The sequence below is a fragment of the Ornithorhynchus anatinus genome, chromosome 12 (genome assembly GCF_004115215.2).
Source record: "Ornithorhynchus anatinus isolate Pmale09 chromosome 12, mOrnAna1.pri.v4, whole genome shotgun sequence".
Classification (NCBI taxonomy): domain Eukaryota; kingdom Metazoa; phylum Chordata; class Mammalia; order Monotremata; family Ornithorhynchidae; genus Ornithorhynchus; species Ornithorhynchus anatinus.
In genome coordinates this window covers 48,762,037-48,785,568 of record NC_041739.1, presented here as the reverse complement: position 1 = coordinate 48,785,568, position 23,532 = coordinate 48,762,037, and the positions used below count along the sequence as shown (strand labels likewise).

Genomic DNA, 23,532 nt, shown 5'->3' with positions numbered 1-23,532 from the left:
AATCCCCATTTTACAGATGAGGTAACTGAGGCACAGCGAAGTGAAGTGACTTGCCCAAGGTCACAGAGCAGACAAGCGGCGGGGCTGGAATTAGAACCCATGACCATGATCCAAGGCCTGTGTTCTACCCACTACGCCGTGTTGCTTTTCATTCTGCTGATTTGGGAAAGTGGATTAAGATGAAAGTGGATTATGAGAAGCAGCGTGGCGCAGTGGAAAGAGCCCGGGCTTGGGAGTCCGAGGTCATGGGTTCGAATCCTGCCTCTGCCACTTGTCAGCTGTGTGACTGCAGGCAAGTCACTTCACTTCTCTGTGCCTCAGTTACTTCATCTGTAAAATGGGGATGAAGACTGTGAGCCTCACGTGGGACAAGCTGATTACCCTGTATCTCCCCCAGCGCTTAGAACAGTGCTCTGCACGTAGTAAGCGCTTAACAAATGCCGACATTATTATTATTATTATTATTACGATCAGTGGGTCTGCAGTCTTGCTCAAACTTGCTCTATAGAAAGTCATGCTTTAAGATGCAAATGGAAGCTAGGCATTGATGTTACCATCTTAAAATTTTAAAAAAAGCAATTCTGACCCTAACTAAAGTTCCTCTGACCATCCCCCGGCCCCTTTCCCGGTCCGCTCCCATCTTGAAACCTCGTTCGAAATACGTCACACGCTCTCGGTTCCCAGCGGCTGAAGGCATAAAAGGCCGTGGTAAATAGAAAAGCCACATTTCAGTGGAAACCATGACCGAAGGAATTGATAGTGAAAGCCGGCCAACCCGCATTTATTTTCTTTTCAACAAGGCAGCCCTGTGTAATGGCTGCGGCTGTGTTCTTTCTTCGGACCTTCCTCTGGACTGTCGGTTCCTCGTGGGCAGCGAATGTGTCCGCTGCTTCCGTTGGATCGCACTCTACCAAGCGCTTAGTAAGGTGCTCCGCCCACAGTAGGTGCTCGATAAATACGATTGACTGATCCGACACCGTGGGATCCAGGCCACCTCCAAAAGAGAGAGCAAGTAGGGCCTGGAACGCAGGTAATGGGGAATACTAAGGTCGCAGGGCCCTCGGGAGCTTCACGGTAATCGCTCAATAACTACCACTCACTGAGGGATACACCACCATCCCACTGGTTCCTGTAGCGTCCTCTGTCACCTCTTCTGGCTAAATAAATCCACGATTTCTTTGGAGGATTACGCAAAATAGATAATGGGGAAAAAATCAACTGTTTCAGGGCACGCGGAGTCTTCAAGCAGGCCGGAATACCAAAGCGGGAGATTTGGCAGGCGGAAATGATTCTATTTTTGGCCTTAATGTTTTTCTCTACAGACTGAATTAAATATTGTACTGCGGCCACCCACACACATATACACACACACACCCCCCGTCCCTGCCATGTTCAGTAGCCACCTAGTTGTAGTGACCAGGAAAGGTGGTGGGTATTCCATGTCCTCGTATCTCGGCTAATAATAAGTATAATAGTGGTATTTGTTAAGCGCTTACTATTCATTCATTCAATAATATTTATTGAGCGCTTACTATGTGCAGAGCACTAAGCGCTTGGAATGTACAATTTGGCAACAGATAGAGACAATCCCTGCCCATTGACGGGCTTACAGTCTAATCGGGGGAGACAGACGGACAAAAACAATAGCGATAAATAGAATCAAGAGCAATAAATAGAATCAAGAGCAATAAACAGAATCAAGGCGCCAGGCACCGTACAAAGTGCTGGGGAAGATACAAACATATCGGGTTGGATGCAGACCTTGTTCCATGTGTGGAGTTCACAGTCTTAATCCTGATTTTACAGGTGAGGTAACTGAGGCCCAGGGAAGTGAAGTGACTTACCCAAGGTGACGCAGCAGACAAGTGGCGGAGCCAGGACCAGAACTCAGGTCCTTCCGACTCCCAAGCCCACGTTCTATCTACGAGGCCACGTTAAGCAGAAAAGAGGGTTTCTAGAAGCCAAGGAGTAACCTGGCCCGGGGAAACTAGGTTAATGAATCTGGGTTAGGAGGGATAAATAATGAAAACCGGGATATTTGCTAAATGCTTCCAGTGTGGCAACGCAGTACTAAGCACTGGGGTAGATAATCAAATTGGACACAGTCTAAGTAGAAGGGAGAATGGCTACCTACATCCCCATTCTACAAATGACGTCACAGACGCGCAGAGGAAGCGAAATGACCCTCCCAAGGTCACACAGCAGGCACGTGGCAGAGCAAATCAGGTTTATTCATTCAATCATATTTATTGAGCGCTTACTATGTGCAGAGCACTATACTAAGCCCTTGGGAAAGTACAATACAGCAATAGAGACAATCCCCGCCCACGGGGAGTTCTGTTCCACGAGGGGCTCACAATCTCAATTGTCATTTTACAGATGAGGGAACGGAGACCCAGAGAAGTGAAGCGACTTGCCCAAGGTCACGCAGCAGACAAGTGGCGGAGCCAGGATTAGCACTCAGGTCCTCTGATTCCCAGGCCTGGGCTCCTTCCAGTAGGTCATGGTGTAATGGATGTAACCCAGCAAGTCTCACCCTCTGCCGGCTAGCAGACAAAACCCCTGCTACCATTGCTACATGCTTCACGTACCCCTGCTGCATGGCTCAGTGGAAAGAGCGCGGGCTTTGGAGTCAGAGGTCATGGGTTCGAATCCCGGCTCTGCCACTTGTCAGCTGTGTGACTGTGGGTGAGTCACTTAACTTCTCTGTGCCTCAGTTACCTCATCTGCAAAATGGGGATTAAGACTGTGAGCCCCACGTGGAACAACCTGATTCCCCTGTGTCTACCCCAGCGCTTAGAACAGTGCTCTGCACATAGCGCTTAACAAATACCAACATTATTATTATTATTACATGAAGTGGAGACCATGTGAGGCTGTGCCCACACTGAGCAGACATTTACGCTGTGCCCAGGGCTTCTGGGAGCAGGTTGGCCTTGCAGGAAAACTCAAAAAAGATCAGGTTGAGAAGCACTGTGCCCTAATAGAAAGAACACGGGACTGAGAGACAGGAGACAGGAGATCTGGGTTCTAATTCTGGAAGCAGCACGGCTTAGTGGACAGAGCAAGGGCCTGGGAGTCAGAGGGTTCTGGGTTCTAATCCCAGCTCTGCCACTTGTCTGCTGTGTGACCACGGGCAAGTCACTTCACTTCTCCGGGCCTCAGTTGCCTCATCTGTAAAATGGGGATTAAGACTGTGAGCCCTATGCGGGACAGGGACTGTGTCCAACACCAATATCTTGGGGCTTAGAACAGTGCCTGGCACATAGTAAATGCTTAACCAATACCACAACTATTATTATTTTCCGGTTGGGTGACCTTGGGCAAGTCACAACCTCCATACCTCAGTTTCATCCCCTGTGAAACGGGGATGAAACGTCAGTTCTCTTTCACCCTCAGATTGTGAGAGCACCGTGTGGGACAGGGACAAACACATATCCACAGACACACAAACACACACAACCACACATATCCACACGCATAACCACTATGTAGACATGTTCTTCTCGGCTGCCCCCCCGTATACACGTCTCTAAACCTGATTTCACCACCTCTCCCTCTCTTTCTCTGTCTCCCTCTTTAATGGTATTTGTCAAGTGCTTCCAATATGCTAAGTACTGCACTAAATTCTGGGGTAGATGCAAGGTTGGATACAGTCCCTGTCCCACATGAGGCACATAGTCTTAATCCCCATTTTACAGACGAAGTCAATGAGGCACAGATTAATTAAGTGACTAAGTGGCGGAGCTGGGAAGCCATCCTCTGATTCCCAGCCAGGTCCATGCTCTTTCTACTAGGCCATACTGCTTCTCTCTCTCTCTTCCTCTGTCTGCCCCTCTCTCCTTTCCTCTCTGTCTCTCTCTCCCCCTCTTCCTCTCCGTGGTGGTGAGGTTGGGGGGAGGATTCAGTCCACTTGGTTTTCTGCAGAACGAAGGTACCCGTATTTAAGCGATCAGTGGGATTTCTCTCTCCCTCTCGCTCTCTCGGAGGTGGTGGTGGGGAGGAAAAGCCTGCAGTCCCCGAGGATTCAGTCAGCCCTGGTTTTCTGCAGAATGAAGACACCTGTATTTAAGGGATTAATGGGATTTACTCTTCGACTCTGGACCTCCCAGGAGAGCTTCCTTCCTTATCCTTCTCTCCATTCATTAAGGGTTTCAAATAGGAAACAAGTTGGCGGTAAGCCCGAAACAAAGAGGGCTTTAGAGCAGGGCCCCCAGCGGCCCCCACGGCTCTTCTGACGGATTGTTCACTGGATACGCAGAAATTGAAAACTGGGGAGGCTTTGGGAAAACTTTTGTAAAAAGGGGGGCATGAATTATTTATATTAAGATCATCTAAAAGCTACTCCAACTCACACCGCATGAATGATTTATACAGTTGACTATTCGGTGCCAGTGGATGAATAATCTTGAAATGATAACAAATGACCCTTCATTTTAAAGCCTCGATCCTCCATTATTAAAACTCTGTCGAAACGCCCTATGCCACCGAAAAGTAAAGGCACAACGAGCTGGGGAATAACAGATGGGTAAAATCCCGGCACCCAAGTCTCATTTGCATAACGACATTAAGGAGGAATAAAGCAAACGTTAAGTACCAAGGTCTAAGATTGAAGGATGAAAAACTCTTTAAAATTACCAATGGGTCAATCAATCAATCAATCATATTTATTGAGTGCTTACTGTGTGAAGATCACTGTACTAAGTGCTTGGGAGAGTAAAAGGCAACAGAGGTGGTGGGCGTGTGCCTTATCCGCAAAGAGCGGATCCGTTAAAAAAACCCATTCCAGATGACAATGGAAAAATCAATTCCAGGCATAACCAAATTTTAAAAACTCATAGTGCACATTTTAAGGGAAAAATCGAAGTAGAGGAAAATCTTTTGCATGAGCCCGTTATTGAATTTTCTCTGCTGCTGAACTGTACTTTCCAAGCGCTTAGTACAGTGTTCTGCACACAGTAAGCGCTCAATAAATATGAATGAATGAATGAATGATCACCTCAACAAAGAAGCTGTATGGAGGAGTGGATAGAGGCTGGGCCTAGGAGTCAGAAGATCATGGGTTCTAATCCCTGCTCTGCCCGTTGTCTGCAAGTCACTTCACTTCTCCGTCCCTCGGCTACCTCAGCTATAAAATGGGAATGAAAAGTGTGATACAGGGACTGTGTCCAACCTTAACCACTTATACCTATCCCTGTGCTTGTAACAGCACCTGGCACACAGTAAGCTCTTAACATGTACCATAATTATTATTATTTATCATTATTACACCTCCAGGGAACTAGGTTTATTGAACCTCAAGAGCAGGTGACTCGAAAAACCATCCTCCATTAGACTGCAAGCTCCAGGAGGGTAGAAGTTATGTCTAGTAACTTTATCAAACTCTTCCAAGAGCTCGGTACAGGACTCTGCAAAGAGTAAGTGCTTCATGAATATCGCTGCCTGATTATCACTGGCACAATATACCGACACATATACTTCTTAATGTCCTCTGTCTGTGAGCTTGAATTTGGTTCCCACGAGAATTAACACGGCCCGCTCTATCCTGCGGTACATCGTCCCCAGACGCTGTTCGTCCTCGACTGCAAATCTCAAGAGGCCAGTAGGTAGGTCCATTTCATTAATCTTCTTCAGACCCAACGGTTGCTTAACAAAGGATTAAAATGCTTAATTTTCCCCTCCACCTGAGTCCGATGGGTAGAAGGGAAATGGAGTCATTCAGAATTCTTCCAATGGGGAAATCTACATAATAGCTGGAAATTCATAACCCGTGTTAACAGTAACCTATCAGCTTGGAAGCCAAACCTTTGAAGAGTAACCGATTTTATGTGGGGAGTCTGGGAGAATTTCAGATGGCGAACGTCTTCTCTCGGAGCTGGACTCAAATCGGGCTGGAAATATGGAAAAGAATTTTGTACCTTTGCAATACAGAATTCCAGAAATCGCCAAGGAAATAGAGGGAATACCATTCTGGGAATATGGCCCAGAAAAAGGGAAAAAGAATACCTCACTCTTAGTGAAGAGGTGCTTATGTTCCAGGAAATCAAATCCCTGTATTCCCTATATACACTACCACCAATTCAAGCTTCAAGATGGAAACACAAAAGTCTTTCGGGGGCTGGGAATTCCCACATAAAAGTAAATACGCCCAGTCTGCTCCCTACCAAGTGAGCTTTATCAAAGGAAAGCATATTTTAAAAAGGCAGCCGATCGGTTGAAGACATTTGCTTCGAGACGTTCAAGTGTGGGAAAGTGAATGAAGCAGGCTTGAAAAATCTCAGCTCGGGATTTTCTATCTCTCAAGACTAAATCCAAACTAAGTTTTCTCCCAGTTTGCTAAGCTTTCCATAAGAGACATTTTACCGAGCTTCTGCTTAGCCTTCGTAAAGATCGCCAAAGAGGGAGATTTTGTAATTTCCCTTGGTGTAGATAGCTTTGTCCTGAGAACATTCAGATTTCTAACTTACTTCTCTAACTTTCATCTCTCTTGGGCAAGCATTAGAGGTGTCGGGAAAGCAAAGTTACGGTGCTAAAACACGGACGGAATTAAGAATAAAGTTGCTGCCCCAGTGAAGCTGTCTCACTGGGAGCTTCCAAAATCTCATCCTCCTCTCACAATGCGGTCTGGTGCACTGGATGTATTAAACGGTAGTTTAATAACTGCCATCCAGTTCACGGTTTATGCAACTGGGCAAAGGGGCACCAAAAAAGACAGAGAAGATGATCCAGTGCCTGTCACCGACACCAATAACAATAATTAGAATATTTGGCTTACTAGATATGAAACTCTGATTGAACTAGGCACGGGGACACTACAGTCGAGTCAGACAGTCCCTTGTCCACCCCCGGGACTCAGAGTTAACATGGCCTAACGGAAAGATCAAGGGCCTGAGAGGCAGAGGTCCTGGGTTCTAATCCTGGCTCCAACACTTATCAGCTGGGTGACCATGGACAAGTCACTTAACATCTTGTGTCTCAGTTCCTTCATCTGTAAAATGGGGATTCAATACTCTTCTCTATCCTATCTGGACTGTGAGTGCCATGTGGGACCTGATTATTTTGTATCTACTACTAATAATCCTATTAATGTTAATCGATTCTCTTAGTTAATTAAGAGAAGCAGCGTGGCTCAGTGGAAAGAGCATGGGCTTGGGAGTCAGAGGTCATGAGTTTGAATCCCAGCTCTGCCACTTGTCAGCTGTGTGACTCTGGGCAAGTCACTTAACTTCTCTGTGCCTCAGTTACCTCATCTGTAAAATGGGGATTAACCGTGAGCCTCACGTGGGACAACCTGATTACCCTGTATCTACCCCAGCATTTTAGAACAGTGCTCGGCACATAGTAAGCGCTTAACAAATACCAACATTATTATTAATAATTGCGGTATTTGTTAAGCACTTGCTATATTCCAGGCACTTTACTAAGTGCTGGGGTTATACACAAGTAAATTGGGTTGGGCACAGTCCCTGTCCCACATGAGGCTCGTAGTCTCAATCCCCATTTTACAGATGAGGTAACTGTGGCCCAGAGAAGTGAAGTGACTTGCCCAAGGTCACATAGCAGACAATTATCCCAGTATTTAGAACAGGGGATGGCACACTTGTACCACCATTATCATCTTTATTGCTATTACAGTCCAAGAGGGAGGAAAAACAGGTATATACCCAACTTGAAGAAAAGGAAACGTGGGCCTAGACAAGTTAATCAATCATATTTATTGAGCACTCACTGAGTGCAGAGCACTACACTAGGTGTTTGGGAGAGTACAATATACTAGAGTCGGTAGACACATTCTCATGTGACACAGACACGAGTCATTACTTCACAGATCTGGTTTAAAGCTTTTTTTTTCCCACTTTTTACAAAGAATCATCCATCCAATCGTATTTACTGAGGGCTTACTGTGTGCAGAGCACTGTACTAATAACTTACGTGTGCACGTGCTCTAGCCGGGGCACTGTTAAACTACTTTATCCCCGGAATTAAGCCTGGAAATCGGGGTAGGCCAAGACTAAGGCTACAAAGTCGAAGAACAGAGTCTGAATGGACGACAAAAATGCTGACAGAAAAGGTGCAGGCCGGCGCAGCGGAAAGAGCACGGGCTTTGGAGTCAGGGCTCATGAGTTCGAATCCCAGCTCTTCCATTTGTCAGCTGTGTGACTGTGGACCTGTGAGCCCCACGTGGGACAACCTGATTCCCCTGTGTTTACCCCAGTGCTTAGAACAGTGCTCTGCACATAGTAAGCGCTTAACAAATACCAACATTATTATTTGGAGTCTCTCATTGGCCAACCATTGCCTCATGAATTAATTGCCCAGTTAGTCTGGAAGTCATTGGCACGTGGGCTAGCTCGCTCATGGCCAAAATGTCATGCCGTCAACCCCAGGACTTGAGAAAGCCAGAGTCTGTCCTAGAAGACATAAAACTGTTTTAATAATACCAATAACTGTGGTATTTTAAGCACTTATCATGTACCAGAAACTGCACTAAGCATTGGGGTGGCTACAAGCAAATAGGATTGGACACAGTCCCTGTCCTGCAGGGAGCTCACATCTTATTCCTCATTTTCCAGATGAGGTCACTGAGGCCCAGAGAAGTTAAGTGACTTACTAAAGGTCACACAGCCGACAAGTGGAGGAGCTGGGATTAGAACCGAGGTCCTCCTGACTCCCAGGCCTGTGTTCTATCCATTGGACCATGCTGTTTCTCCTATTATCTGGATGTGATCTGGATGTTATTATCTGGATGTTATATTATTTGGATGTTATCCGGATCATGAGAAGCAGCGTGGCTCAGTGGAAAGAGCCCGGGCTTGGGAGTCAGACGTCATGGGTTCGAATCCCGGCTCTGCCACTGGTCAGCTGTGTGACTGTGGGCAAGTCACTTCACTTCTCTGTGCCTCAGTTACCTCATCTGTAAAATGGGGATTAACTGGGAGCCTCACGTGGGACAACCTGATGGCCCTGTGTTTCCCCCAGCGCTTAGAACAGCGCTCTGCACATAGTAAGCGCCTAACAAATACCAACATTATTATGTCCAACCTAAATTGACCACGTATGACAGTTCACCACGCAACATCTCCCATCCCATCAACAAATAGCTGAGTTGCTATTTCCCGCAGTAGGAGCTCCAACTGGGAGTGAGATTCGCTTTCAGTAACCCCCGGGGCAAAACTAACGCGTCCCACTCGGGCAGGCTCACATAAGCTGTCGATTTCTTTACCCATAGCGTTTAGGTCAAAGCCTAATCTTCTAATGTGGCCAGAATCTTCCGGACGATTTCAGAATCAATCAACCTATGGTTTGTATGAGCACTTGCAGAGCTCAGAACACTGTACTAAGCGCTTGGGAGAGTACAAAACTATAGTAGGGAGACACAATCCCTGCCCACAAGGAGCCGCTGACAGTCTAGCGGGGGAAGACGGGCACCGAAATAAATCGCTCCTAATGCGAATAGCTGAGGATCAGCCGCAGTACAAAAGAAGAATGCACAATAGCATCAATTTCAAGCTTTGGGGGAAATAGCTTCAAGGAAATATCATTGATGATTAGTTTCTCTCCCATACCTGTGTCATACATAGACACACTCACACCTACAGAACCACCCATTACCTTCAGCAGATCTCGAACTTACATCTGCTAATGACTGTTATTTGGTGTTAAACTCTGTCAGGATAGAATGCCTTTCTCCCCTACACTTCACTTTACCAGAAGGAGCCATTTGCGCTACCTTGAATTTCAGGAGCTGTAAAAATCAAATCATCCGGCAATTATCGTGTTGGCAATTCCCGAGTCACTTAAGTTCATCTGTGTTGCTAGGAATCAAATGTATCCTCTGGGGTCTGGGCTGCTCCTTGCTCTCTTCCCGTTAGTTCTGCCTTGAAATTTCAGGCAATTCCCTTTTATTACAGATAATGGGGATTTTTGCATTTGTTTTTGTTGGTTTTCCTCGGTGCTGTCCACTGTGATTAGATCTAAATACACTCAGTTTGACTTTTAGCTATGAATTACTGATTCTCACCCACATCTAGCACAGTGAAGTAGAATCTTTATGTGCACGCAGGGTAAATACATAAAAGAAGGAGCCGTCACGTAGATGGGTCTTTTTTTTAACCCTAATCACAGGAACGGATAGTCTCAGTCGGTCAATCCTATTTATTGAGCGCTTACCGTGTGCAGAGCACCGCACTGAGTGCTTGGGAGAGTACAATTTAGCAGTATAACAGACACGTTCCCTGCCCACAACCAGCTTACAGTCTAGAGGGCGAGAAAGACATTGATAGAAATAAGCAAATTACAGATATGGACATGAGGGCTGAGGGGCTGGGATGGGGATGAACCAAGGGAGCAAGTCAGGGAGACGCAGAAGGGAGAGAGAGAAGAGAAAAGGAGGGCTTAGCCAGGGAAGGCTTCTTAGAGGAGATGTGCCTTCAATAAGGCTGTGAAGCAGGGGGAGCGTAATTGTCTGTCTCACAGGCGATAGGATCATCTTGGTATAATAGGGACATCTTGCAAATGATTATGATCATGATATACGTCTCACAGGCGATAGGATCATCTGGGTATATTAGGGACATCGCGCAAATGATTATAATCGTGATATATGTACGTGTCTGTGGGTTGGGATGTAAATAAGCACATAATCTAAGGGCTTGTAACAACGTCGGTATTTGTTAAGCGCTTACTATGGGCAGAGCACTGTTCTAAGCGCTGGGGTAGATACGGGGTAATCAGATTGTCCCACGTGAGGCTCACAGTTAATCCCCATTTTCCAGATGAGGGAACTGAGGCACAGAGAAGTCAAGTGACTCGCCCACAGTCACACAGCAGACAAGTGGCAGAGCCGGGATTCGAACTCATGACCTCTGACTCCCGAGCCCGGGCTCTTGCCACTGAGCCACGCTGCTTCTCTAGCAGCGTACCTTCTCCAGTAGCGTACCTGGGGAAGTTAAAGAGCTGAGGTCTTTCTTTTGGATATTCTCCTTTCTTCCGCCCATGTTCCGGCTTGACTTGGTGCCAAAGGAATCTGTTCTTTTTTGGGGAATGGTTTCCAAAGTACAGTCTACTCCCTTCTGGAGAGCCTGATATCTAGGAAGGGGCTGAATCTGTACCCCTTAAACACTTGATATTCACCCCAACCCCTGAGCACTTAGGTCCGTATCCTTATATTCTCCCATTTCCCCTATCAGTAACTCATCTCAGCGTCCACCTCTCTGTTGTAGACTGCAAGCTCCTTGTGGATCGGGATTAACTCTACCGCGTTAGAACAGTACTCAATAAATACCACTGACTGAATGGTCGACTGGATGACGAATCAGTCGATGGGTCGATCGGTCATTATTATTTGATTGACCGACAGGAAACTCTAGAAGATGAAAAGGAAAGCGGAGTTCAACCCCGATCAAAACCTTCCGTAGGTTTTAAACTCGCTGCTTCGGGACCCGCTGAGAGCACGCTAAACTCATTTTGCCAGCAAAACTGCAGCTTACTGCCACCGGTTTCTTTAAAAAAGCAGAGAACTTTGAGTTTTCTCATTTCGGGGAGGTGGCGTGGGAGAGGGAATTGGAACTTGTTTTGTTTTGAGAAAAACTGTAGGTGCCAGAGGGCAGAATTTACCAAATTGACATTTTGCTCCGGGCAGAGACTTGCTTTATTATGACACTGACAACACTTTAAGCAGCGGAATGTAGAAAACAAGAAAAACCTATATTCACACTCGAATATGATCATGGGGAAACTTGTGGAATCATAAGACTGAAAGGGCCCAGATCCCTACTTCCAGATAGCACAGCAACTAAAGCAGCTTGGCGAGGCCTAGTCGAAAGATCACAGGGCCAGAGGTCAGGACATCTGGGTTCCACAACCGGCCGATTCGTTACCTGCCGGGGGGCGGGGGAGAGTCGCTTAAGGAAGCAGCATAGCCCAGTGTAAAGAGCAGGAGCCCGGGAATCGGAGGACATGGGTTCTAATCCTGGCTCTGCCACAGGTCTGCTGGGTGGCCTAGGGGCCAATCGTTTAACTTCTCTGGGCCTCAGATACCTCATCAGTAAAATGGGGATTAAGACTGTGAACCCCATGTGGGACAGGACTGTGTCTGACCAGACTACCCCGTATCTACCCCGGCACTCGGAACAGTGCTTGGCACATAGTAAGTGCTCAACAAATACCACAATTATTAACTTGACTTCTCCGTACCTCAGTTTCCTCACCTATAAAATGGGAATTAAATGGCGTAGTGGATAGAGCATGGGCCTGGGAGTTAAGACGGTCATGGGTTCTAATCCCGGCTCCGCCACGTGTCCGCTGTGTGACCTTGGGCAGGTCTCTTCACTTCTCTGGGCCTCAGTTATCTCATCTGTAAAATGGGGATTGAGACTGTGAGCCCATGTAGGACAGGGACTGTGTCCAAACCGATTTGCCTGCATCCACCCCAGTGCTTAATACAGTGCCTGGCACGGAGTAAGCGCTTAACCAATACTACTATTATTATGATGATTATTATTAAATACCTCTTTCCCTCATCCCCCGGCCCCATTGAGTAGGAGCCCCATCTGGGACAGGAACTGAGACTGGTTTGACTAGGCCTACCTCAACACTTAGCCCAGAATAAGCACTTAACAAATACCACAACTATTATTATTCTAGGCGAGTGTCTAATTTAGGAATACAAGACCTTCGGAAATGGAGATTTCCCTCAGGAGCCAGTGTCTTAATAACATCAGGGTCACACGGCTCTTATTTACGTCTATCCTAACCGCCTCTTTTTTCTCACCTCAGGCGGAACAGCTTGCTTTCTCTCTCCCTTTTATTTAAATAATCCTTATTAACCTGGTCACACCTCAGCCTTCTTGCGACAGGGAGAAATAAACCCTTCATCTATCCTCTCAGATGAAGCCTATCTACCCAAAGAGGAAAATGGAGGTTTCTTCTTCAAACCTCTGCCCTTTCCTTTTTCTCTTGGTAACCCACTGGCATGGAGAAGGCTAATGTTATTCTGCCTGGCACGGTAAGAAGTCAAAACAGATGTGGGTTTTCATTCGCTCAGCAGAAGTTTCAGTTTCATTCCCTTTAGACCAGAATTCTACTTGGCAAACGGTGAGGTATTCCACGGGCCAACCCCTCCCTCAGACTGCATCGCACGCTCTGCCCTGGGAGAACGGTAGGTTCCAGCTGCCTTTCCTTTGTTGGGTATGTTTCTCTTCACTCTGTATCAATTTCAAGAGGATTAACCACAAAAATCCCGGAAACGAATTCGGCTCCCAAGAACTACTTTCTCCGGTTTCTGTTTATTCATGTTTACTAAATAACATCTACCTCTTCGTGCAGATGTTACAAGCGTTCAGGACTAATTCTGTAAAAAAATAATGAATACAGAGAAGCTGGCAGGTTCTCAGTTCCCACTAACTTAAAGAATTGAGCTAAAGTGGCAGAAGCGATCGAGAACCATGTTTGATCACTTACCTTCATATTTTAAAGAGGCGGGTGGAAAGATACCAACGGCGCAGATCACATTACACCATATTACCAATGATGATCATACTCTGAAACAGTTCCATCCCAAAATTGAGCCTTGGGATGGAATTAACTACAACCTCCTCACACTGAAAATGCCATTTACTGAACTCCCATTGCTTGCTCATCAATCAATCAATCAATCCATCCATTCGATTCATTCATTCAATCGCATTCATTAAGTGCTTACTGTGTGCAGGGCACTGTACTAAGCACCTGGGAGAGTACAGTACAACAATAAACAGACATATTCCCTGCCTACAACGAGCTTACAGTCTAGAGAGGGAGACATCAATACAAATAAATCATTTACAGACATGTACGAAAGTGCTGTGGGGCTGGGGGCGGTGTGGGGAGAACAAAGGGAGCAAGTCAGGGTGACGCAGAAGGGAGTGGGAGAAGGGGAAAGGAGGGGTTTGGTGTGAGAGGACGTCATGCAGGAGATGCACCCTCAATAAGGCTTTGAAGGAGGGGAGAGTAATTGCCTATTGATTGTATTGCGTCAGATTGACATGTATCATATTTACCACAGCACCAAGGCATATAGTAAATGCTCAGCAAATAATGTGACTGTGGCATAATTCATTTATTTTTATTTATGTTTGTCTCTCCATCTAGACTGTAAGCTCGCTGTAGGCAGAGGGGTCTGTTTATCGTTATACTGTACTTTCCCAAGTGCTTAGTATAGTGTTCTGTATACAGTAAGCGCTCAATAAATACAAATGAACGAAGAGAGAGAATGAAGGGAAGCAGTATGGTCACGGGCCCCAGATAACTAAGAGGGGTCAACATTTCTTCTGGCTGAGGGTGTAAATGTGACAAACCCTTCCGTAACTGACTCCTGCCCATTAGAATCAATCAATCAACTGTATCTATTGAGAATTTACTCTGTGCAGAGTAACACACTGATCAATCAGAGAGTACAATAAAACAGGCACAAACCCTGCCCTCAAGAAGCCTACAGTTTACTGGACACTAAAATCAATTACAGATAAGGGAGACAGAATATAAAGAGGTATATAATTGCTTCTCAAACTCCATACTCCCTGGCTCTGAAAAAAATGCAAGATATCATTAATATTTACCAGCAAAAATTGACACACAAATGAATCCTGAAGAAAAAAAAGATGAAAAAAAGAAATGAAAAACCAAAATGTCTTTTCTGAGGCAAACCGACTTAAAGCCTCCACAAGTGGCCAGAAATCAGCATGGAATTCTCTGAGACACACAACACTGACAGAAGGGAAACGAAATGGCTTACCTTTGTTATTGTACACATCTAGATAGTTTGGTGCTGAAAAAATTGTAATTAGAGAAGGGAAGCCTGTCGTCTGGCTTTTCCTGTACATGCGATACCTAAAGGCGATAGACACAAGTTAAAACAGAGTCGCTTCGAAAAGTCGAATGTTTCCGAAAGACAGGCTTACTTCAGAGTCCCGTTAGACCAGCGAGGTGATTGTACAATCGTTTCTTCAAGGGTCTTTGCTGAGGGGACAATCTTACAGTAGGACAAGTGTTTCGTTACACAATTTCCCAGTGGGTTGACACAAGAGCTATCAGAGTCTGGGGTAAATCAGTATGAAATTCCCAGACAGCAGCTTGACAGAAAGAACACGGCTTAATGACTGTAGAGTGATCTCCTTTTATGTTCCACTTACTGCCAAGAGTTACAAGTACTGACAGAGGCAAGGGGACCTAGAAATTCACTCCGATACGGAAGACCACCGTCAGAGAAAGCCAGTGGAATTTGGACTTTGCCTAGAAAAGTTTTTTAATCTTCTTAAAGAATGTTTATGAACTCCCATATTGAGATGGGGGCGTTTTAGTCTTTCATTCAATGCCCGTGCCCGCTAGCTTCCCTAAACTCAGCAGGATTATATTTAATCAGAAATCGAAAATGAAACTTGCAGGAATTTTGGACGCAAACCAATGAGCCTGGTATAAGTCTGTGCCCGGGAGAAGACACAGAATATGAAACGTAACACTTTAGTTCACAAATAATCCAAAGAACAGTAGATTTGGCATCTTCGCCTTAAGCGAAGACCCCTCCCACCACTTCTGGCTTCTTGGAATGATACTTGAGAAATTTTTCCTGAAAAGATCTTCCCTTAAAACAGATGATTTACCCCCTCTACCCCCTCCTTCACCTCCCCTCAGCTAAGCCCTCTTTTCCCTCCTTTCCCTCTGCTCCTCCCCCTCTCCCTTCCCCTCCCCTCAGCACCGTGCTCGTCCGCTCAACTGTATATATTTTCATTACCCTATTTATTTTGTTAACGAGATGTACATCACCTTGATTCTATTTATTTGCTACTGCTTTAATGAGATGTTCATCCCCTTGATTTTATTTATTGCTATTGTTTTTGTCTGTCTCCCCCGATTAGACCGTAAGCCCGTCAAAGGGCAGGGACATCTCTATCTGTTACCGATATGTCCACTCCGAGCGCTTAGTACAGTGCTCTGCACATAGTAATAATAATGATAATAATGTTGGTATTTGTTAAGCGCTTACTATGTGCCGAGCACTGTTCTAAGCACTGGGGTAGACATAGGGGAATCAGGTTGTCCCCCGGGGGGCTCACAGTCTTAATCCCCATTTTACAGATGAGGGAACTGAGGCACAGAGAAGTTAAGTGACTTGCCCACAGTCACACAGCCGACAAGTGGCAGAGCTGGGATTCGAACTCATGAGCCCTGACTCCAAAGCCCATGCTTTTTCCACTGAGCCATGCTGCTTCTCTATGTGCTCATTGAGCACATAGTAAGTGCTCAATAAATACTACTGAATGAATGATCATGGCATATCCCGCCCATGTATTTGGGGCAGTTTCCTTTTACTGAGTTTAATGGGGGGAATGATAGCAGCCGTCTGCTTTTAGAAACCCGGCAAAGCAGCGTGGCCTAGTGGATAGAGCACGGGTCTGGGAGTCAGAAGGACTCCACCTCCTATCTTCTGTGTGACCTTGGGCAAGTGACTTAACTGGTCTGGGCCCCAGTTACCTCAACTGTAAAATGAGGATTAAGACTGTGAGCCCCATGTGAGATGTGGACTGTACTCAACCTGATTAATTTGTCTCTACCTCAGCGCTTAGTACAGAGCCTGGCATATAGTTGCGCTGAACAAACTACCATAAAAGACTTCTGATCATATCACCCCCACTTAGACATATCTCGCAATCGACAGTTCTCTCACGGCAGCCTCCACTTCTGCAAGTTATATCCATCTTGCCTCTACCGTGCATTCTCTCTTTCTTTGCTCTTACTCCTCTGCCTACTCTAAGGGAATGAATTCCACCACGCAGTCAAGTTCTTCTCCGGAACGGAGCTCAGCAAATGGAAAAGTAGCGTCGCTGGCGTGCTCCATCCAGCCGTTCCAGAAGGATAATACCAGCAAGCCCGCTTCTTTGGAAAACACAGCAAACTGTTCTAGGGGATTGGCCAGCTTGTTCACAAAGGAAATTAGAAAAGAACACAAGGCACAGAGGTAGCTGTACTTGTGTGCCTTGGGAGAGTGAACTGCATCTGGAACTTTTCTTTTTAAACCATAGAAACCATCATTTAAATGGGTCCCAGCAGGGCCTAGTGCAAAGAGACAGCTCTGCTTTGTGACTTTGGGAAATTCAGTTTACCTTTCTAGGCCTCGGTTTCCTCCTCTGCAAAATGAGGATAAGATGGGTTGGAAGCCCTGTGCGGGAGAAGGGCCTGTGTCCCGGCTGAATACCTGCACTTTCTTAATGAAAGCCACAGTTACTACTTGTATTAGTTCTTTCTAAACCCTGCCTTAGTTTTTTGAGTTTTTTTTAAATGTCACCATCAGTCCTACTGAAAACACTGCAAATCACATTTGTAGACTGGCCTGTTTATTTAAGTTGCATGTCCAGATTTTCCAGTCGGCGATCCACTTTTCTTCAGGTAAACCAAAAGTCTATTTGCTTGGCTCTTTAAGCAGAAGACTCTCAGTAAATGGAAATGTTGTCAGGCCCTGATGTTACCTGATTGGTTTGCCTATATTTGCACTCTTCCGTTTAGTTGCTGGAAAGACTTGGCTTTGCAAGAGAAGACCATATAATAATGGCATTTATTAAGTACTTTCTATGTACCAGGCACTGTACTAAACACGTGGGTAGATACAACATAAGCAGATCGGACAAAGCCCTTATCCCTCATGGGCCTCACATCTTGTGAGAAGCAGCGAGACTGAGCGGATAGAGCACGGTTCTGGAATCAGGGGGACCTGGGTTCTAATCCCGCTGCTGTCTACTGTGTGACTTTGAGCAAGTCACTTAAATTCTCTGGGCCTCAGTTATCTCATCTGTAAAATGGGGATTAAGACCGTGACCTTCTGTGGGACAAGGACTGTGTTCAACCTGAATACCTTCTATCTACCCCCGTGGTTAGAACACTGCTTGACACATAGTCAATGTTTATCAAATACCATCATCATTATCCGCATCTAAGGGGACAGGAGATAGGATATCTTTTATGTTCTCCAAAGGTGAAGATTCTGAAGAAATAAACCCAATGTTAAAAATCCATAGTCCTGAACTTAAACTGAAGTGAAAAGCTAGAGGACTATGGAAAATGATGTTGGTATTTTTTAAGCGCTTACTATGTGCAGAGCACTGTTCTAAGCGCTGGGGTAGGCACAGAGGAATCAGGTTGTCCCACGTGGGGCTCACAGTCTTAATCCCCATTTTACAGAGGAGGTAACTGAGGCACAGAGAAGTTAAGTGACTCGCCCACAGTCACACAGCTGACAAGTGGCAGAGCTGGGATTCGAACTCATGATCCCTGACTCCAAAGCCCGTGCTCTTTCCACTGAACCATGCTGCTTCCAACTGACCAAAGGTCTCAGATCTGTTACCTTTCCTTTTTTTTTTTTTAATGGTAATGGTTAAGCATTTTTTTTTTTTTTGTACCAGACTCTGAACTAAACACTGGGGTAAATAGAAGATAAACAGGTTGGACACGGTCTGTACACCAAAAGGGGCTCACAATCTTAATCCCCATCTTACAGATGAGGTAACAGAGGCCTAGACACATTAAGGTCACACAGAAGACAAGTAGCTGAGCAAGGCTTAGAACTCAGGTTCTCTGTCTCCCAGGCCTGTGCTCTCTCCATGCCAAGTTGCTTCTTGCAGAGAAATGATGTGATATCAAATCTGGGATGCCCCAGGTAACTTTCAATGCAGAGTGGTTGATCCTAAAATGGTGGCTACAGAATCAGTCCTTAAAGGATAGGGTTTTCAACAGAACTAAATTCAAGATAATATTCAAAATTTTTCTGGACTAATCTTGTCATTCATTCAGTTGTATTTACTGAGCGCTTACTATGTGCAGAGCACTGGACTATGCACTTGGAATGTACAATTCGGCAACAGATAGAGACAATCCCTGCCCAATGACGGGCTTCACTTCTAGCTGGAATGATGGGCCAACAACAATGTCGACATAGGTCATTATTTAACCCCGATATACTAGCGGACTCTTTTTCACCCACCTGAGGATCACCTTTCCTGTTTCCCAGAATTCCCAGCACCTCGGCTGCCCAAAGGACAGGTATTTTCTTCCCTGTTGTGCCTCAATTCAGGAATCTGCTCTACACCACACGCCAAAGGTACCTCTGCAACCCAGTTCATTTTCTTACGCCGAGGGGCAATGCAAGTTGAAAAAAACACGAAGCGGAACGGAGAAAAAGTCTTACCCTGCATCTTGGGCTTCATGGGCTCGGAGTATAGATAACAGGTTATTGTGCTGTAAGAATTCGCATACAGCAGGGTAGCTGTCAGAGATGAAAAGAAGAGAAGAGCCCTGTTATGAAATTATCAAAAGTAGCACATTTATCTCTGACATTCTGAAGTATCTGATTTGATCAAGCATGATAAAACATACATCATTCATGAAACACAGCTCTTAACTCAGAGGACAGGTCTGCCCCTCAGCGAGGAAAGCATCCCGAGCTGATCTTTTTACATAATCAGAAAGTGGAAAACACTTGGAAAGCGATGAGTCGTTATATAATAACTCAACACCCAGGCCGACTCTCGGAGAAAATCATTTCTATCAGCTTCCTTTGGAACAAAAGTGTTCCAGGGAGTGCAATATTAGGGGGAGGGCCAATAATTCTTTATTCCACGCTGCAGTGGTTTCTTGAGGTAATCAAACAAGGTTCTGAAGGGGAGAAAATGAACTTACCACTACATTTGAAAGCTTCTTGAGGGCAGGGGTCATGTCTGTCATTGCTAATGTATTGTACTCTGCCAAGCACTTAGTACAGTGTTCTGCCCAGAGTAAGCGTTCAGTAGACGCCACTGCTGGATTTCAGCCTATCGTCACACAAGACTGTAGAAGTACAACAGGCTTGACGACTAGCCTTTCGGTTTTCAAATCGGGTTACGTAACTTCTGTACTTTTCAATATGACCCAGGTGCTTTTCCCTAGGTTGACTCCTTCCATTTCTCTGGCCAAAAGAAAATGCCGTTAAATCTAAAATCCACAACTACAGTGCGCTAGGAACCAACTGTATCCACCTACATTAGAAGTGGCAGGTGAGAACCCAATCCATCATTGTCAAATGATTCGTTTAAACTTAGAAAGCCCTTCCTGTTTTCTCCCTTCTCGATTTACAGAATACTTCTCGTCTCTTCCAGGAAGTTCCCACAGGATCAATCTCTCATCTCCCCACCCTATATTCTCACCCTGCTGCATCACCTATATATGCGCTTGGGGCTATCCACCTTAAGCAATTACTCACCCACCCACTCAGCACTTATGTACCTGTCTTAATTCTGGTTTGCTTCGCCCATCAATCAATCAGTGGTATTTACTGAGCACTTACTGCATGCGGAGCACTGTCCTAAGCACTTGGGAGAGTTCAGAGCTGGTAGATACGTTCCCTGCGCACAACAAGCTTCCGTGATCTGTAATTATTTTAGTGCCTTTCTCCCCGACCACACTGTCATCTCCTTTAGGGCAGGGATCATGCCTAAAACTCTTGTTCTCTCCCAAGTGCTTAATAGAGTGATCTTCACAGTGTAAAGCGTGCCATAAATATCACCGACTGTTTGACTGCAGACTTTAACGGAAACAGTTGCAGGGTACATATATGAACTTTAAAATAGCTCACCTCAACATATTCCTGCCCCAAGTTCAACCACCCAAACATATGTTCTTAAAATTCTTTCAATGTCCAAGATGACCCTCCTGGAGGTGAGAGCGTATCACCTTAGATCAGGAGTCCCCGTGGGGCGGAGTCTGTGTCCGATCTGATTATCTTCCATCTTCCTCCGCAATCAGAACAGAGCTCAGCCGCAAATGATAAATCAGTCAGGGGAATTTTTGAACTCTTACTACACACAGAAAGAGCTCCACTCACTAAGTGCTTGGGAGAGAGTACAATACAGAGTTGTTGGAAACTTTCGTTCCCTGACCGCATTGAGCTACGGTCTAGAGGACTATAACAATTGCTTAACAAAGGTCACTATTATTACTATTATCATTAGGGTGAATGTGGCTGATAAGGCAGGGCAGAGCACGACCGACCAACTCTTCCACTCCGGGATCCCAGACTGACCCCCTTCTGCCCTGCAGATACATTTCCTAGCCCGGGCAGCACCTGCCATTCTTGATATGGCTTCCGGGCCTCTCAATCTTCTCACAAAAATTAGCTCACAAGTGACACGTTTCTTCCACAAAGAAGTGTTGCCTGCCGGGAGAGGATTTTTAATAGAACCTACCGCAATGATTTATTCCTCCGGACCTGAGCGTTATGAACTAGAAATCGCTAGTGGGGCCTGTGAGAAATCACTGATAAATCTCTCATCTCCCCATCCTGCTTTCCCACATTTCTCCCACTCCCTTCTGCGTCCTCCTGACTTGCTCCCTTAATTCTTCCCCCCTCCCAGCCCCGCAGCACTTAGGTACATATTTGTCATTTATTTATTTCTATTACTGTCTGCCTCCCGCTCTAGACTGTGAACTCCTTGTGGGCAGGGAATATGTTATAGTGTACTCCACCAAGTGCTTAGTACAGTGCTCTGCACAGAGTAAGTGCTCAATAAATACAACTGAATGAATGAATAAATACTGCTTCTTCAGCCCTCGCATACTTGGATACTCATTTCCCCGACCTCTGCCCTGTACGACGTATGTACCTATCTTTAAACTCTACTGCTTCCCTCTTCCGGTAATTTTTTTTAGGACGGTCTCCCCTGCTAAACTGGAAGCTCTTCGAGGGCAGGGACCATCACTGATTCAGTTGTATTTACTGAGCACCTACTGTGTGCAGAGCACTGTACTAAGCGCTTGGGAGAGTACGATATAACAACAAGCAGACACATTCGCTAACTACAACAAGCTTACGGTCTAGAGGGGGAGACAGACATTCATAGAAATAAATTACAGATGTGGACATTGAGTCCTCTGGGGCTGGAAGTCATATAGTAATCATGTCTACTAACTCTATAGTACTTACCCAAGTGCTTGGTACAGTGCTCTGCACAGAGCAAGGAGCTCAATAAATACTACCGATTGATGACTACATACCATCTGAAGGGCCTGTCGTCTAAACTACAGCGGGAGGCAAAGGAAAAAATACCAACAGGTGAGGAAGGAAATCACGTTTTTTGTTTATCGCTTCTGGCATCTTCTTCTTATTTCTATCACTTGTCATTCATTCATTCAATCATATTTATCGACGCTTACTGTGTGCAGACCGCTGTACTAAGGGCTTGGGAGAGTACAATATAACAGTAGACAGGGTCCCTGCTCACGACGAGCTTACAGTCTAGAGGGGGAGACAGACATTAATATAACTAAATAAATGGCAGATATGTACATAAGTGCTGTGGGGCCGGGTCGGGGAGGAGGTAGATGAATAAAGGGATCAAGTCGGGGCGATGCAGAAGGGAGCCAGAGAAGAGGAAAGAGGAGATTATGTCAGCGAAAGCCTCTTGTCCTCAGGAAGAGCGTTGAGGCGGGATCATTATCGAAGCATTTTCTAGCTTGCCCTAGGATAAGGAATCCAATCAGTCGATCCATCCCTGGTTTGAAGACCTACCACATAGCAGGAGGGTAACAGTAATATTTCCTCTGAAGCCGAACAAGAAGGAAGAGGGTGGAGGAGCGAAACGCGTTAAATTTCTCCTAGGCTCCCTGCCAGATTCTCCTATGGGGCATTTCTTTCAGATTCTGGGCTTGTAGGCTACGGCTTATTTTCATGCACGAGTTATATAATTAAGTCATTACCCTCCTCTTTAAACATCTTCTGCCAAACACCCTAAAGCCGCAAACAGCAAAGTTTCCAGTTTTCACACAGATCCAGAGCCCGTCAGAGGCATAGGAGACAGCCCGATTACCAAAGCGACCAGATGTCATAAGCGGAATTTCTAGGTTTAGCTTTTAAGAATGAACAGAGATGTTAATGGCAGGAGGTCCCCGCGGTTGCAAAGATACTAAGGACAATCTGGAGATAATGTACTGAATTGTTCTGAAACCAAGATTCTTTGCTCCCTAGTTTCATTTTCTTGATAACAAAGAACAGTGGAGCTATAGCCTGCTGTGGATAGAGGAGCGGGGCTTAGGGGATAGAGCACAGGCCTGGGAGTCATGGGTCCTGGTGACCATGGGCAAGTCACTTCACCTCTCCGGGCCTCAGTTCCCCCTTCTGTAAAATGGGGATTGAGAGCGTGAGCCCCATGTGGGACAGGGACTGCGTCCAACCTGAATAACTTGTGTCTACCCCAATGCTTAGAACGGTGCTTGGCGCACAGTAAGCACTTAAATACCATACATTTCTCAGCCGTTAGGCCACAGATGGATTGAGTGTAGGATCTGGGAAAATGAGGCCTCTTTGTGCAGATGCCTAGGGGGTTAGTAAGACCCGAGTTCTAAATCCTGGCTCTGTCCCTTGTCTGCTGTGTGACTTTGGGCAACTCACCTTCACTTCTCTGAGCTAAAGCTACCTGATCTGCAAAATGGGGATTAAGACTGTGAGCCTTAGGTGGGATGGGGACTGTGCCCTAC

At 45.7% G+C, this 23,532-nt stretch overlaps 1 protein-coding gene across 3 annotated transcripts in view; it reads right to left on the bottom strand.

Annotated features, from left to right (window-relative positions):
- The window catches only part of PPP3CA (protein phosphatase 3 catalytic subunit alpha), a 393,218-nt gene that overhangs the window by 41,201 nt on the left and 328,485 nt on the right, over positions 1-23,532 (bottom strand). For all 3 annotated transcript variants that reach the window (XM_029076559.2, XM_029076558.2, XM_029076560.1), the window contains exons 7-8: positions 19,214-19,291; positions 14,774-14,868 (exon numbers count right to left, since the gene is read on the bottom strand). In XM_029076559.2, coding sequence (XP_028932392.1) covers positions 14,774-14,868; positions 19,214-19,291 — 173 coding nt within the window. The remainder of the gene's footprint in view (positions 1-14,773; positions 14,869-19,213; positions 19,292-23,532) is intronic.